Source organism: Eurosta solidaginis, chromosome 5, assembly GCF_040869045.1.
Source record: "Eurosta solidaginis isolate ZX-2024a chromosome 5, ASM4086904v1, whole genome shotgun sequence".
Lineage (NCBI taxonomy): Eukaryota > Metazoa > Arthropoda > Insecta > Diptera > Tephritidae > Eurosta > Eurosta solidaginis.
In genome coordinates, this window is record NC_090323.1 from 41,474,595 (window position 1) to 41,492,403 (window position 17,809).

Here is a 17,809-nt window from a genome sequence, read left to right on the forward strand (position 1 = left end):
TATTCGGCAACAGAGGAGGTGGAAATCTATGCCGAGTTGGAAGAGACAGATGAAGGAAGCACTGGCGTCACTTGCAACGCTGCGCTCAACATCGTCTAAACTGTTGCCCGCCAATTAATGATGACAGCGACCTCAAGGTTCGTAAAAGAAGACTGATCCCTTTGAAGACTTCCTGCAATTCTACAATTTTCAAAATTTCAAAACACCGGTATTGAACTTAATAATATATTTTTCGAGTATTTTCTTTTATTACAAAGGAAGAGTTATCACAAGCTTTGCTTTATCCCGTGAGTTTCGAAATAGCAATGGCACCCATCGACTCAATTCAGCCATTTCGTTAATCCCTTGAAAAATGTCTTCATCATCGTCTTGTTAACAAATCCAAAATTCCACTTCATGTTCACATTAGCAAAATCACACAAATTCATATAGACACGTCTAGCAGTCACATTCGCCTCTAAGCATCTACGCTCTCCAGCCGCCTCACCTTGAGCCAGCAATTGTGTTTGTTGATCGTAATACCAAAATTGATTGCCGCCTTGATGATGGCATGGCCACAACCAAATTGGTGCATTTGGCGACCATGACTGCACTTCAAGGCAATTGCTCTTTAAACGCTGGCGTAGATCACGACGAAAACTCAGACGCCAATATTGTGTTGCGTATGGATATTTGAGATCTGGTGAGCAAGGACTGAGATCGCCAATTTGTTGGCGTGGTGGTATAAGTAGGGAGTCCAAACATAAATGAGGTGCCGCTTGCGATTGTAAAGCACCGAATGCGTAGTCAGGTGGCTCCACGGGAGGATAAGTTTGTAGCAAATCTGGTGCAATAGTTTCGAGATACCATTTGAATTTTTTGCATTTCAAGCGCTGTCGTAGCGCATGACGTGCAGATACGTCACCAGCATCAAGTAGCGCGAGCTTTGATATATGTTTGTATAAGACATCACGATATTCATCCAACCAAACTAAAGCAACACGCTTGTAATTCTGCGGAAGGGGAGCAGAACTATGTAGGATAAGAAGAGATTAAAACAGTAAACATACGCACCTTCGATATAAAATCATCTGTACGGTTGGTGTATTTCACATGAAATGCGTCATCACGATAGAGATGCCCCATACGAGAACATGGCACTTCTAGTATGCGCCCACCACACATCCAAATTTTAAAGCTCAACTCAAATTGTTCTGCACCCCAGACATCCAATCCCGCATCATAAGCGCCTAAATGCCAAAAGTATTTCGCTGTAATTGCAAATAGACCACCATTCATCACAGGATTTTGATGTGGTGCTGGTAGCAGCTGGCGTTCTTCGTCGCGCAGCGGTAACTGCACATAGTTAAAGCTCCAATCAAAAGCGCCGCGTGCTGGTGAAGCTCGCATATATTCAAAAGTGGAATAATTAATTGTATCAATTATGGGCGTGGTGCACGTAGTGTTTGGCGCTTCGAAGATGGGTTGCAGCAACGGTGGCAACCAATTATGCGTAGCCTCGACGTGAGCATCTAAGAAAACTAGCACTGGCGCGCTAGCCATACGTGCGCCAGCTATACGCGCGCTTATCAAACCAACATGTACGGTGTGTTTAAGTATTTTTAATTTGGCGCCAAATTTCAAAATCAAGTTTTGCTCCAGCGAAACGTCAAAGCGCGTTGGTGGGTGTGTGCTAAAATCATCCACTAAAATAAGCTCATGCAATAGCTCATGTGGCGTACGGTTCCAAAGGCTATGCAGCGTACGTTGTAATACCGTTGGATGCTCATTGTGTGCCACTACAATAATGCTGACAGCCGGCAGTTGTTTGTTGTAAGTTTGTGTGCGGCAACTGTGTGTGTCGTTAAAAACACACAAACAAAATAATGATCATCAAACACATACATACATCAAATTCATTCCACAACTCACCTCAAATGCCGCACATCGGGTAGCGCTCGCTCCAATGATATTTGCTCAGAGAGCAGCGCATTAAATCCATACTCACGCAAGCTATCTGGAGCTGCCTCTTTATATTCCATATTTACTACGTACGCCGGCTTGCCTTGCTCACCTGGCCCGCTGCGCTCAGCGTCACGCATCATAGCATCGTGATCATGCCAATCGCGCAATTGTGATTGCTTGAATTGTTTGTGTAGCACTGGCTGCACCTCTCGCGCTGCATTTCTTTGTTTATTCAATTTATGAACACCAATAAATATTAAAGAAATTAGGAGACCTCCAAGCAGTAAAATACGTTTTTTACCTAACTTTCTGTGTAGTGCAGGTAAACCGACACGCATTACGTTCACAACGCTGACGACGAACAACTTGTCGACTTGAGCTCAGCCACAACAATGTTCCGTCTCTAAAAAGTGGTTTTTTTGCTTCACATTCGCTTTCAAACAGACGACAACCACGGTTGCCACACTATGTTTTCATTTGGAATCAAAATTCATAGAAAAAAAGGACCAAATCTCAAAAAAAAGGACCAAATTTGTGTTTTATTTTATTGAGACACAATCAGTTCGACATTTCACAAGAGTAACGTATTCGTTGTAAAATATAAAATTTTAGTATGATTCCATAGTTTCCTATACAAAATTTTACTAAAAACAGCCAATAGAAGACTTTGCTTTAATTCAAAGCACAAACAAAAATAAAGTGTACTTTAGCTATTACATTCTCACATTTCTAGGGTTAGTCTATGTCTTTCACCATCCAAACGTTTTTAATCTTGTTTTGTGGACAAAGCTCTTAGTTCTAGAATTATGTTGTTAGGTTTTAGTAAGACGGTTCAAAAATCTGCGTTCTGGCTTTGCCGAACTATGTGGCAAACTCAGTATCTCACAAATGAAACCAAGCAATTCTTCGAAGCAGCTTTGCTAATGCTATTATTATAGATTCCTAATTTTCCCCTTAACTTTAAAATTTCATACCAAACCCTGTGTAATTTTTGAAAAACTCACATTTACTGAATCTAACCCCAGTGCAATAACGGAACCTGATTACATTTAATTAGGTACTAGAATTTAGTTAACAGTGTTGTTATTGAAGTTTATGGGGTTCTGTAACTTTTCACAAAACACTTTTTCCGAAAGCAAATCTCTTTTACATTTGCTTCAAAATCTGAATACAAAAATAATTTGGTTTTAATCGCAATACATAGTTGTACATTTATAAAGGGCGTGGCAAAGTTGACATAGTCATAACCATATTTTTACTTATCCATAACAATTGGCATCAATTATTGTTGCCTTAACTAAATGAAGAAAACGCCAAAAATTACAAACACATTCCCTAAAAAATAAGTCTCTTGGTCAAAATGTATCCAAAACAATAAATAAAATATACTAAAAGTTAATAAATTCACCAGCTCAAATATTTTTAGGTTATGGATATGGCGAAAAACGAAAAACCAATTGGTTGGCTATTAGGGCGGGTCGATTTAAAAATCGCTCATTGCTCTGTGAAAATCGTATTCAACGATCGTATATTACTGGTAGACAGAACTTCGTTCAATACAGGGATGATTACTTGAGAAGAGACAAAATAATATTTATTGGACATGGTGGAACCAGTAACAGGTGACTGTCGGAAATCAGCTGATTGGTACATTTTTAATATGAGTTTGCTAAAGACTTTGAATTAAAACAAACTCGCTGAGTTTGGAAGCTGCATACATGTGGAGGTTGGAAAGATTGTTGATATTATTTCTTACTCGCACTCAGCAGGTTTCCTTGGCATCCTATGGGGACATGCCGGTCCATATCCACTTCGGTGGACGGGTTAATTGCCTATAAGGCAGTAAGAGTCAACATGACGTTAACACGAAGTCCATCCTTAAAAAATAAATGACCATATCACTGAGCGCATCGATAATCTAAGCACTTTTGTTTTTAATCTAAGGGTACCTGAGATGCCACTTACCTAGTTAACTCTACTCCATTCCAAGTGACTCAAGGTTTTCCTCCAATGAAGCGCTCTCAAAAACTCTTCATCATGGAAGAAACTCCTCACAGAGGGACTTCTCCATGACATTTCGCTCTTAGAAAGTTTTGAGCTTAGCACCGTACGAAGACTCCGAACTGCTACACCTGCCAGGAAAGGGTAAATTTAAGGGCATTTTGCGCTAATTCCTAATGCACGCCCACCCGATTTTTTTTTTTTTAAGTTTGTAAATCATTGCTGTACATGGCCTATTGGCTATGGTATGGTTATGGCTAGGGCGTTAGGGCATGGCACCATTGACCATTTACATTGATATCTATAAGGTTGGTTGAATCAGCTGTTTTATATGGAAAGGGATACGTCAACTTTGCCAGGGCTTTTAAGTTATCACTTTCGAGAAGCATTTCTGCCCTACTTTCAGTTAAAATATTTCTTATGTCAAGCTAACTATGTAGTTCTCAATAGACCTGGAATTATTTGAACTCATTAAGTTACTTTGAGCTGTGTGAAAATGATTCAAACATCGACGTGCAATTTTTATACTCACAGTGCTTTGCACACAGAGTATATTAACTTTGATTGGATAACGGATGTTTGTACAGGTATAAAGGAATCGAGATAGATATAGACTTCCATATATCAAAATCACCAGTGTCGAAAAAAAATTTGATTGAGCCATGTCCGTCCATCCGTCTGTCCGTTAACGCGATAACTTGAGTAAATATTGAGATGTCTTCACCAAATTTGGTACCCGAGCTTATCTGAACCCAGAATAGATTGGTATTGAAAATGAGCGATATCGGATGATAACCACTCCCACTTTTTATATATATAACATTTTGGAAAATACAAAAAACCTGATTATTTAGTAAATAATACACTTAGAATGTTGAAATTTTACGTATGGACTGATATTGAGACTCTTGATAAAAATTAAAAAAAAAATTTTTTTTAATGGGCGTGGCACCGCCCACATGTAATAAAATCAATTTTACAAATATTATTAATCATAAATCAAAAATCGTCAAACCTATCGTAACAAATTTCGGCAGAGAGGTTGCCATTACTCTAAGGAATGCTTTGAACAAAAATTTACGAAATCGGTTAAGGACCACGCCCCCTTTTATATAAAAGATTTTTAAAAGGGTCGTGGACGAATAAAATAAGCTATATCTTTGCAAAAAAAAGAGCTTTATATCAATGGTATTTCATTTCCCAAGTGGATTTATAACAATAAATAGGAAAAACTTCAAAGTTTTAAAAATGGGCGTGGCACCGCCCCTTTTTGACTAAGCAATTTTCTATGTTTCGGGAGACATCACTCGAAGAAAAATTAACGGATCGTAATAAAATTGCGTACACAGATTTTCCCTATAGCAAGAAATATTTCTAGATAAAATTGACGATATCGGTTAAAGATCACGCCACTTTTATATAAAAGATTTTTAAAAAGGTCGTAGACGAAAATAATAAGCTATATCTTAGCGAAAAAGAGCTTTGTATCAATAGAATTTTAATTTTTAAATTGAATTATAACATTAAATTGGAAAACACTAAAATTTTTTAAACAAACTAAACAATTTTCTGTTTCGGGAGCCATAACTCGAAGAAAAATTAACGGATCGTAATAAAATTGGGTTCACAAATTTTCCCTATAGTAGAAAATATTCCTAGTAAAAATAGAGGATCGGTTAAAGACCACGGCAACTTAGATATAAAACAAGTTTAAAAGGGTCGTAGACTAGAATAATAAGCTATAACTTAGCAAAAAATAGTTTTGAATCAATGATATTTCACTTATCAAGTTTTATTGTAAGAGGAAATTTGGAGACATTTTTTTTAAACAGGCAGTGCCACGTGTTATGTAGAAAAGTAATTTATCTGAAATGAAATGTGCAATTGAAGCTCACACTGAGTAAATAATGGTTACACCCAAACTTAGACACCCTTACTTGTTACATATAATTTTTTTGTACAAAATTTTGAAGGTGTTACTTTTTATTTGGCACGTTGATATGCATAGTTATTCCTTCACAAACTTTCAATATCTCTTGGTATGCTTGAATTAAGTGAGTGGCAAGTACACCAAACATAAAACAAATTAGCTTCATTCTTCTACTTAGTTTTCAATTGATTATGCTCGACGACCATTGTAATGGCTCCATCAATGGCAAACCCTGCCAAGTTTCTCAGCGGCATGAATGCATTTGAAAAAATAATTTTTAGCTCGACTAGTGAAAAAAAATAAATCTTTGAAGAAAAGTGTTTGATAACCGATCGATATGTCTAGCCACTAAAACATGACTCTGATATGCCCGTGTAATGTGTTTGCCCTAAGACCCAGTACTTTTCTTTTTAATGCATCTACTAAATTATGTCCTAGGCGTTCTGCTATATTTAATTGACTTTGCAATGTTTGTGGTAAGAATTCCATTGAAAATTACATGTGGGCTAATGAAAGTGTGGCAAATGTTGTGAGCAGTGTTGTAAATGTTTACCTCAGTAAAAAAAAGAGGAGTACCCAAATCGTGGCTTCTGCCTAAAAAGGACCAAAATTGCAATAAAGGACCAGCGGACCAATGTGGTTGGAAAGCGCCATTTTTGGTCTAAAAGGACTAAACTGGCAACCGTGACGACAACTGAATAATTTTAAATCGAGTTACTTGTTTTTATTAATTCGATGTCATTAGTCAGCTGTGGTGTATATAATTAAGTACGTATGTATAGTGTGGTGAATTTTCTTACAGATTGTCGAACAGAGTTCAAGTAAGCTATCGATTTCAATTAACTTATTTCCGTGCGTGCTTTTAGGCACTAAAAAATTTTATGTAAATAACAATTTATAAAATTACCTACAGACTTGCGTTCAGAGGACCGCTGTCATGTTGGTTACTGGTGTAGAGAGCTCCCACTGTCGCCTTTTAGAGCTCATGCTACGTTTTTGTAAAACAACTTATGAGGTCCCCATTGTAATATATGAGACACAGATTGAGGAATATTTAAAAGGTGCGCTGGGAGTCTTCTGTGCTTATATCATTGCTATTAAATTTTGAGAAGCGCCTCAGGCTGGATAAGTTGTTGACGATTCCGAAAAAGGAGGGCTTCCAACGAATTTCTTTCTGTTACAGCAGAGCACTGGACTATAGCAAAATATTTGACCTGATCTCATGAACTCAATCTGAATAAATAGGACTTCGTAGACTGACCAAACTCTATGTTGTCAGTACTGACATAAATTCGATTGAAACACGCCTGTAACAGGAATCTCTTGAAATGGACCTGACCGGGCGTAATTTAAACCCCCCCCCCTTCCCCCCCCCCTATCTTCCTACTCCCTCCAATGAAGAAATTTGGAATCGAATTTGTGATCGATCTAATTTTTCTTGATTAATTCGTCGCAACAAAAAAATCATAGTATATAATCGCCTTTAACTATAATGTTATTCACACAGGTCTCGTCGACCGCTTTTCGCCTCCCTTGTGCTCTGAAGGATAAGATTGGTCGAGTCAACGACTTGAGTATCAGCCAAATACAAAGCACTACTACTTCGTCAGCAGAGGCCACCACCCTGTTAACACAAAGCCATTGCACTTGTGAAAAGATGCTGCCATTTGCATTTACTCTTCACAGAGGTCCTGCAATCTTACTAGCTTACCAGCTTGTCGCTTATGATTCGGTACCGAAAGCCTACCCTATCCTCTATCGCCTCCAGTGGAATAATATATAAGGCTCATATACCTTTAGATAGCCTCTTCGTGATGCACCCAGGCTTTTTTATATACATTTTTTAATAATCCGCTCTAGACGGAATCAGACCAAACAACTGACCTTAAGTCTTACAGCTTAATGTTATAAAAACATCCCATTTCGTCTAAAGCTGATTCTAAATTAGCAGTTGCAGCTACTGGGCCATGATCAATCGTGGCTCTTAATGCCGCATCCATACATTTTGAACAAGTTTTATACGGGCGAAAACTTGAGTCGTGGTAGAAAGTGGTACTGCTGTTTAAAAGCTCACGGAAGTTAGCCAGCACGAGGGCATGCAGCTGCTAGCGGACAAACCCCTACGAAAGAGACCCATTTTGGTGCCCTCCTTTCGAAACCAAAATAATAACATGTTAGGCGAGACTTACAGGAGCCTGTCATGCAGAGTTGAAAGCCCAACGGGTCAGCAGTTGAGATCATATGAAGAGAATGTATGGATCTTCCAAAAAAAAGTGCTGAAGCATGGCTTTAAAACACTAAGTTTAGGAAGGGTGTTACGCGTATGGGAAGTCCTTTGCAGGATATGAATCCATTGCCAGTCACTTCTGGTACTAGCCCGACTGCTGCTAGGACGATTTGTTTCTCAAGGGTCTTTCTTTTAGGCTCGGCTACCATATTGGGGACGCCTAGTATTCAAGTGGTAGGCCAAATGCTTTGTAAGTGGTTCTAATCGTTTCTTTATTTTTTCCCCAAATGCTGCCGGCAAGGGTCTTGAGTATTTTGTTACGGCTCTGAACTTTAGGTACAATTGCGGCTGCATGCAGCCATGCGTTGTCTTTCGAATATGTTGCCCTACTATTTTCTTCTGTTATTAATATTATTCATCGTGTAAAAATCCTACGCAAAAGATCACAACGTTGCTCAAACATATGTCTATAGAGAGAAGACTTAAGGCTCACGAGTGGCATACTAACTGGACACATATTCAGTCTACGTGGCAAGGCAGCGCGACCATAGGCAATTGACATCTCTACCGAGACCAAACTCGTGATCCCGAGGCTTTTCGGATGCTGTCGCAAAGAAATAAGGCTCAAAAATTCGCCCAATGATGAAAGGTTTCAGGACAAGGTTAAATTCCAACAGGAATTATAATGGCGAACAACTCGCATTATTGCTAGTTAAAGAGGGAGGGTACGAACATTCTTCCTCTTCTTTTTATTATTCTTGTAGCGATAAACACAGTCCATGAAGGGTTCGAGAAGTGTTATCGATGTTGCTGGTCCTTTGCCTCTTGATATGGGTTTTCTCATCAACATTCATCATTAATTAGTACTTTAACGTCTATGCGATTATAGTAACTGCGTAACAAGTCATCCAGCTATACCTGTATCGCGATAGCTGACGCAAGTTCAAAACACCAAGGGAAGTCAAGTCTTCTTCCAGCTGCTTCTCCCAACTCAGTAAAAGTTTCTAGATTTCTCTACTTCCAAATCCGGTTGTCGATAGAAACAATTCATTGTTCGCTGTTGTTGCTGGTTTCCAGGTAGACGAAGTCCCGCCTTGCTTGAGTGAGAGAAAAGCATTAGATTTACAGATCCGCCATCAGGTCACTACAATAAGCTGCACATCTTCAACTCTTTTCCCGTTTGGAATGGAAGCTCCAACTCCAACTCTCCCCAACAAAACCCGGTGCGGAAGAAATATTTAGATTTTTTTTTTTAGTTGTTTCTAATACAATATTAACTTGTCCAAGTAGATATTTCAGAAATCGCCAAAAATGTCAGCTAAAGTTATATTAAATTCTTTCAGAAATCGCTCGGTCCAATCATTTATGCGCTGTTGATTTTCGGCCGAAAGTTCCTTTTTGTATGCGCCAACTATGCCACGACGCATGAATCTGAAATGAAACACAAATTTTTCACACCGCATATCATGAAATTTTTATTGGTTTCCACTCACTCAAAATCCGCCAGCGTTTTGCGGCTGGTTGAATTTCTTTTGATCACATTAGTAGGATTCACTTGATCGTTTTCTGTGATATGAATAAAAAATATTCTTGAGCAGTCAAAAATAAGTAACCCTTGATAGTTAATACATAAAATGTTCGTTCAAGCCTAACTTTAATAGAATGAAACGCAGGACTTCGGTCAAAAATTTACCAGCTTAGTAGGTTCGTTTGATGGAGTTTTTGGGCTCAATCTAATCAACGGCGGCTTACCTATTCTGTATCGTTACTTGATTTAAACAATTTTGAGCAGGTTGATATCAGCGGTGATATCACTTTACTTCAATATTTAGCCCGTATTTATGGCCCAAACCTTTGGGAGTTATCTTTATCGCAACCACAACAACAACAACCCTGAGTAGGAATCTAACTTTATCAACTCAAATTGGTTTATTACTGGTAGAAAACTTGCGGATGTGTGACATAGCATTCCTCTTAGTTTGCTGCTATATTTATTTGTCTTAAGTAAACCTTCTAAACTGTTTCTTAGGTAGAGGAATCTGAGAAAAATTTAGTAGATTGAACTCGCCAGACTCCCTGAAGAAGCATCTAGGTCGTGTCCAATAAATACACTTAATAAAATTCTTCATCTAGACTTTTAACTAAAGTTCCCTGCAGAAGGAACTAACGACGTGACAGACAAGGGGTAATATCAAGTCTTACAGAAGAAGTACGAAATGTGACTGCTTTGCTGAAGCAAGAGTTTCGAGCAACTAAAAATCGCAATCTTCGTCCGTTTTCCTAACTCAGATAGCAGTTTTGAAAGGACGCACCAGAAACCAAAATAACCAAGCCAAAAGAAAAAAAAAAACTATGCTACTTAATCGGAGTGAGTTATGCACATTCGATGTAAAATATGCTCTGCTACTGCTCCGGCTCTGAACGTGAACAGAGCATAAAGCAGAGGCCAAGCATAAGAAAAAAGATAGCACTGTTTTGGCTCTGCTACGAGCTACGTCGTGTTTTAGAGCGGAGCAAAAATTAGAACAAAAACTACAAAGTTATATAACATTTTCATTCCCTGATCAAGGCTCACCCTTGCTATGGTGTTGTTGCTATTCGGCCAGGCTACTCGGTCCGCCAAGGGATGTCCGCAGATAAAAGTGTTCTTCTGCTACCAACCAACGATACCTATTTGGTGATCATCCGAATTGGGAACGCGCATTTATGCACTATTTTCAATTAATTCTAAGGCTGCATCTCTGTTTAGATCTTGTATAACATTCAGAGACGTAGAACTTTCTTATTTGAACAGCTGTTGAGAGCAGTTATGTCGTCTAGTTGTGGTTTGAATCATAGTATGGATAATAGCGAACGGTTTTCTAAAGTTTCCCCCGCCTTTTCCTAAAAATTTCGTCGTGAATAGAGTTCAAGCCATTAAAGGCACGCTATAATGTATTAGGCTCTGTAAGCCAAAATAAAGTATCTTCGTTCTGACTTGGTTTTATGTGTACTACACCATTTCTAGTTGTAAGTGAGAAAATGTCAGATGTAAATGCGAAAGGGTCATATGGAAATGAGATGAGCCAATTGGAAACGCGATTCCTTTAAATCAGAAAGCATGTAAGGATAACAACAGTTGATTTGAAGTTTCCTAAGTTTTGACTGACATATCTTCGGTTGAGAGAGCTTTTCGATGTTGCATGCTGGAATACTTCCGCCCCGTCTCTTCGAGTTAGAGCTCGCTTCGTTTAATTCACAAGCTGTTCTACACCATTTACATTTGAAAATGAGAAAGCGGTAGTTAAAAATTAGCATAGATGATTGCAAATGAGAAACCATCATATGGAAATGAGAAAAGTTACTTGTAAATGTGAAATCGGTGGTGGGAAATAAGATTAGTCAATTGTAAATTAGAAAGTGTCGTATGGAAATAAATGAAAGCGAAAGGGTCCCTTCGATGTGAGAGGAGTTATTTGTGAATGAGACAGCGTCAAATGAAAAAGAGAAAGCGTAATTTGAATTTGAAAATTGTCAGTTGAAAATGCGAAAGCCTCATATGGAAATGAGAATAGTCAATTATAAATGCGGAAAAGTATTTCGATATAGGCCGAAACATTAGTTTAGTTAGAGGCATATCAGTGTTTGGATGTCGTTCTCGCTACAAATCATAGGCTTTCCCGGAGAAATACGATTTATCTATTTTTTTTTCCAACGAGGGCCAAGTTAGCAAATCAAAGCAGCTTTTGACTAATTACCTATGCTTACCGCTGCATCAATATAAAAAAATGCTAATAACGCTAATAATAATAATAGCTCCACATACCTTTCATGTTTTTAAAAGACAAATGATCCAATAATTTCTCCATTTGTGCATCCGTCAAGTCCGGATGCCCCAAAAATGTATTCAAACGCTTTACAACACCACGCAAATCCCGTTTCATTTCCTCAAATGTTGTAAAAAAATACATTTGGCTCAGAACGCATTAGCCACACGGTGTACACATGTGGCCAATAAGGTGTATAGGTTCATCACTTAAGAAGTCATCGATAAAATCTTGCATGCTACCCTCGTAAACACCTTTCGAGCGCAGAAAATGGCTATATGAGAGCACAACATCCTTCGGATTGCGAGCACAATAAATCAGTTGAGAGGAAAAAACAAATATGCCGTTACCACAAGTTGTGAAGATTTCTCAACCGAGCTCACCTTCACTTTCTCTTGCCAAATCTGTCGCGGTAATAAATGCGCTGGCAAGTGTGTCTTTATACAACGCGGTGATTTTAACTGCCTAGCCGCATCGATGCTGTTGTGAAAGAATGCATCATTCGATAGACTTAACCTGAAGAGAGATGACATTAGTATCTATTACCTAAATACATTTTTCTTTTCTTTCTATCTTACTTCATATAAACGCTACGCTGCCTACGCTCTCTTCGCTTCGTCGTAGTCTAAATTATTTAGTAAGAGCCAAGTGGCTTCTTGTATCCAAGTCGTACCACTTTTTGGAAATTTTGTTATGAATACGTCATCCTGTTTCACTTCGAAATCGTAAATATCTTTGATAGATTCTTCAAACACTTTTTTCACCGTTAACCAAGTTTCGGTCCAATTCCATTTTAATCGTATGAAGTAGTCATTTGTAGAAACTTTAAGCATTTCTCCTTTTTGACGGCGTTCTAGAGCCGCAGAAACACTTTCCGAATGCTTAATATGTATGTATTATGATCTCTAAAGAAAGAACGAGTAGACTCGTTTGGTGCTCACTTTAGGAAACTATCGTAGGCCAACAACCAAAAATCAAAGGAACAGTTTCAAGATGATTTGCGGAAGCGTTTTCCTGCACGGTTTGAAGTTTGAGTCTAAATCTGAAACTTTTTGCATATGACCCAACCAAATTTGGTTTAAAATTTATATTATACCAGTTTTCGTATAAGGAAGTATGCAGAAATTGGTTTAAATTTTAAGCCAATAAAGTCTACACTAAAATATGAAAAAAAAATTGCAGTAAATTTAAACCTTTTGGTTTTGTTTTAAAACCAGAAGTGTTCACCAGTCACAACTGTAAGTTTCTAAAACTTTTTGGTTTTGTTGTAAAATAAATATAAATAAAATTAAAAACACAGGAGTACATAAAACAAGTTTGAAAGTTTTATCTAGGCTCTGGTCCCAGCAAAAGTAACTTCTAGCTACATTGAGCAAACGTTTTTCTAAATAGTGTTGCCGTTTGGAAGTGGAAAAATGCATCTACCTTTGAGATCTCTTTCGGAGACAGAAGTAAAATCGATATCCCTGCAATTTGTAGAAAAATTTAAAAGTAGTATGTGGCGTGGGAAGAGAAGCTCGGTCTAAATGTAATTTAAGTTATATAGAGCCGAGTTATTGTTAATTTTTTTATTATTTGATTAGTTATTATTTTAGGAGATTGGTTCGGGAATGACTGTTGCATCGTTTAGGGATCAGTTCAAAATCTTTTTAAGCAGACTGCGAGACAGTTCCGCATATCGTTCGTTATAGTTTTGAAATAATTTTCTTAAATTTTTTTTATTTCTTCTCGTACCAAATGCTTTTTTCGATCCTAAAGAATTCTCTACAGCGGCTGCTATCTTTGAATCATGTGTTCGAAAACTGAGAGCTCACGTGACAGTCGACAGCATTGAATTGTATAGAAATCATCTGAAGGTTAAAAAAATGGTTAAGATTCTGGAAGCAATTTTTCTTTCTGGACACGAGCATAAGAGTTTCTGCCGTTGATCACTAGGCGAAGTGTATTTTCATTGATCATCTGTTTTGCGAGGCCTATGTAGTAGATCGGTCTCATCCCATTAAGCTACGTTTTATCTGATTTTGCTGCTACAAAAAATAGGAAGTTACAATGGTTAATTGTGGCTAGCTTTTCAGATAAAGGCCTATGTATCGCCATTACCCTAACTCGAATTAGGTTGTTTTTTTTTCAAATTGCCACAGATATATTGGAGCAATATACTTGTGTAGTTATGTTGCACTAATCTTTATATATTTAACCAATCCCTCCGTCGAGCCCTCTTTCTAGGTCAAATACGAAAAACAAACTGAACAATTAGATTCTCAATGATTCTATTATAAGTAAAATACACTCAAAGTCTGCAAAAAATCGTAAATAGCTGCCATATAAATGTGGGGATTCTTACCTTTTTACACCCCCTTTTATTCCCAGTAATGCTTAAGAATTGTTATTTAAACACAAGCAGTTTATTATAATATATTTAGATTAAGTTAGAATTAAGATAAAGTTAAGTTAAGTTGATTAGAAATAAGTTTTAATTTAAGTAATTAAGTTCACTTTTCGAACTACCGGCGCGGTATTGGAGGCGTTTTACTTGTCGTGACGCGGATCTAATTGCAACTGAAAACGTTTGAATATTTCGGTTACCTTCGCAGCGACGCAAAAGGGTTGCGCAAGTAACTGATCTGTGTTGTAATTAATGGGACGCATGTAGGCGTTGCCAGTTATTGTTATCTGAGGTTGACAAACAGATGTCGTTGTCCTATCAACTACAGTCGCCGCCTTAACTATTATCCTACAACTAATTTGTGTATCTATTTTTGTGCACAGTATTGTAATGCTTCTTAGAATCTTTGATTCTTTATAGAATTACTTTTTACCTTTTTTTTTTTTTAAGGCTTTCTTCTATATTCCAAAAGCTTTTACAAATCTTTTTCTTCACGTTTTAGTTTAACAAAACATTTATTTCATATTTCTGGCACTTTTCACAAATTTTCTTTCACTTCTGACACCACTGTGGGGATTCTTACCTTTTTACACCCCCTTTTATTCCCAGTAATGCTTAAGAATTGTTATTTAAACACAAACAGTTTATTATAATATATTTAGATTAAGTTAGAATTAAGATAAAGTTAAGTTAAGTTGATTAGAAATAAGTTTTAATTTAAGTAATTAAGTTCACTTTTCGAACTACCGGCGCGGTATTGGAGGCGTTTTACTTGTCGTGACGCGGATCTAATTGCAACTGAAAACGTTTGAATATTTCGGTTACCTTCCCAGCGACGCAAAAGGGTTGCGCAAGTAACTGATCTGTGTTGTAATTAATGGGACGCATGTAGGCGTTGCCAGTTATTGTTATCTGAGGTTGACAAACAGATGTCGTTGTCCTATCAACTACAGTCGCCGCCTTAACTATTATCCTACATAAATACGTCGTAATATTTTGTAACCAAGTTGGAAAGAGCAGACTTCGCCAGCAAAAGGGCATCTATTACATTCCACATAAAGCGTAGATACATTCGATTTGGTACCGGAGCAGAGTAAGCCTCGCATGTATTAAGAGAAACAACTGGATGAAGACTTAACCTTCTCCTTCTTGTAGCAGTGCATCGCCTCTTTTAATAGGTGCGATCATAGTTTCAATAGAACTAAGCCAAAGAGACATAGGGGTTAGAAGCGTGGGTTACGCATTACAGTTGAAATATTGGGCGGACCATATCGGAGACACGCAGCACACAAGCGCCAAAGGATTTAAAGATTTCGTAAAATTGTTTAGCTTAAGGTACAATTGCGACTGTTTACTAATGGACATGTAGGGTATTATCGAACATAATGCCATCCATGTGGCTGTCCAGTATTGCCGACATTTGCACGTTGTCGGTGCCAACTAACGCAAAGCGAAGAAACTGGAAATACCAGGGATACAGTGGGTAGTTTTAGAGCAAAGCTCATCTACAGAAGAGCCAGAACCTCTTGCTTTTATCAAGCAATCATCGGCGTAGATATGTAAAAATTTAATAAAAGCAAACAATTTTCAAAATAGCAAACCACGCCCCTTGAAGAATTGTTACTTGGTTTTGTTGTTAAGTTGGACCAATGCCTGCCGACCTCTCAAATAGTTTGCGGTCAACCTTTTGGTAAATGATAGAAGGGTAGACCCTTAAAAGTCTTGCCGTAGCGTGTCGTGATTGACCTGGGTGCCTGCAATTCACGTGAATTATATCAGCAGAGATTGCGGCTTAACTTGTTAAGCAACGGCACTTATAAATGATAATCATTTAAAAAAAGTTTTTCCTCTGACGCATTCTCCTCTCTCCAAGGAACAGCTACACATTTATGTGTTATTAAGTTAAATGAGAGAATTAACGAAGTCGAAGGCTCACATGGTCTCATAGTAAGACAAATTCTGGAGGAAGTAAATCTCGTTTTACGTATAAATCCAATGGCGAATTGGATCGTCGAGCAATTTCTCCTGAAATATGATGTAATCTTTAGGAAGAGAAGGTTTTACCACGGCTTTCATATTGGACTTGGGTCTTTAATTTAACACAAGTAATTTACAATACAGGAGTACGCGCCGGTAAAGAAACAGCTTTTTACAAATCGGTTACAAAAGATTGCTAATAAATGAGATGATGTTATCATAATAATAATCTTAACCCCTTAACCTTAACATAGTAGATGGATTTTGTTGAAATTTTGTGTATTGCTTACATTTAAAGTTCTAGAAAAGCAAAATTTTTTTTGGGACCAAGTGGGCTGTTACATTTATATAATTTTTGGTATGTGGCCCATAAAGATCGAGATCTAAACCATTTTGGAAAAAAGGATCAGTGGTACTCTCCTTCTCCTCCCACCATCCTCCCTTCCTCAATTGTTTTTATTAACACGCTTTTATTAGCCTCCCCTGAATATGGTTTTTTTGTTTGTACCTCTTCATTCGCTTCAACGCGCCTGTTGCTTTATTAACATGCTTTTATAATTAGCTTCACCTTATTTGTAATCCCGTCGGGGTAATTTCGGTACATTTTCTGGATTACTTGGGAACCGTCCGGGTCATTTCAGGACTATTTCGGCATCATTTGGGAACCCTGGAGAGAGCATTTATGGATGGTTTTCGGTATATGCACCGGATTCCGTCAGGGTTATTTCGGGACTATTTCGGGATCATTTGGGGACCCTTCAGGGATCATTTCTGTATGGTTTTTGGGATCCGGCCGGGATCGCGTCGCGGTCGTTTCGCGATTTCGTGACTTTTTCTGGACTATTTCTGGCCCTGAGCTCGAATCGAACCTTGAATCATTTATCAATAGGCCGATAAAAAAAACAAAAACAATTATTTCAGGATCATTTGACGACCCTTCAGGATCATTTCTGGATGTTTTTCGGGATCATTTGGGGATTCTTTCGGCATAATTTATGGATGGTTTTCGGGATCCCGTCAGAGTTATTTCGGGACTTTTTCTGGACTACGTCCCGGTCATTTCGGGACTTTTACGGTATCGTTTCTGGAGGGTTTTCGGGATCTGTCAGAGATCCCATCAATGTCATTTCGGGACTTTTTCTGGAATATTTCGGGATCATGTCTGGATGGTTTTCGGTATCCGTCGAGAATCCCGTCGGGGTAATTTCAAGACTTTGTCGGGGTAATTTTGGAACTTTTACGAGATCATTTCTGTATGATTTCCGTCCGTGATCCCATCAGGGTCATTTCGGGACTATTTTGGGACCCTTCCGGGATAATTTCTGGATGATTTTCGGGATCCGTCCAGTCTCCCGTCAGAGTTATTTCGGAACTTTTTCGGGATCATATGGGGATCCTTCCGGGAAAATTTCTGGATGATTTTCGGGATCCGTCCGGGATCCCGACGATCATTTAGGGACCCTTCTGGGACGGTTTTCGGGATCCATCTAGGATCCCGACAGGGTAATTTCTGAACTTTTTCGGGACTATTTCGGGAT

The 17,809-nt window shown here is 38.2% G+C and overlaps 1 protein-coding gene and 1 pseudogene across 1 annotated transcript; both read right to left on the reverse strand.

Moving 5' to 3' along the window:
- Positions 1-211: 211 nt before the first annotated feature.
- LOC137254566 (N-acetylgalactosaminyltransferase 6-like) lies at positions 212-2,351 on the reverse strand. The gene is made up of 3 exons (XM_067792318.1): positions 1,912-2,351; positions 1,054-1,831; positions 212-992 (listed from the first exon to the last, which is right to left on the reverse strand). The coding sequence occupies exons 1-3, from the start codon at positions 2,280-2,282 to the stop codon at positions 321-323; spliced, it is 1,821 nt and encodes a 606-aa protein (XP_067648419.1). The 5' UTR covers positions 2,283-2,351; the 3' UTR covers positions 212-320.
- A 7,036-nt stretch (positions 2,352-9,387) lies between these two features.
- Positions 9,388-12,741, reverse strand: LOC137251732 (luciferin sulfotransferase-like; annotated as a pseudogene).
- Positions 12,742-17,809: the final 5,068 nt, after the last annotated feature.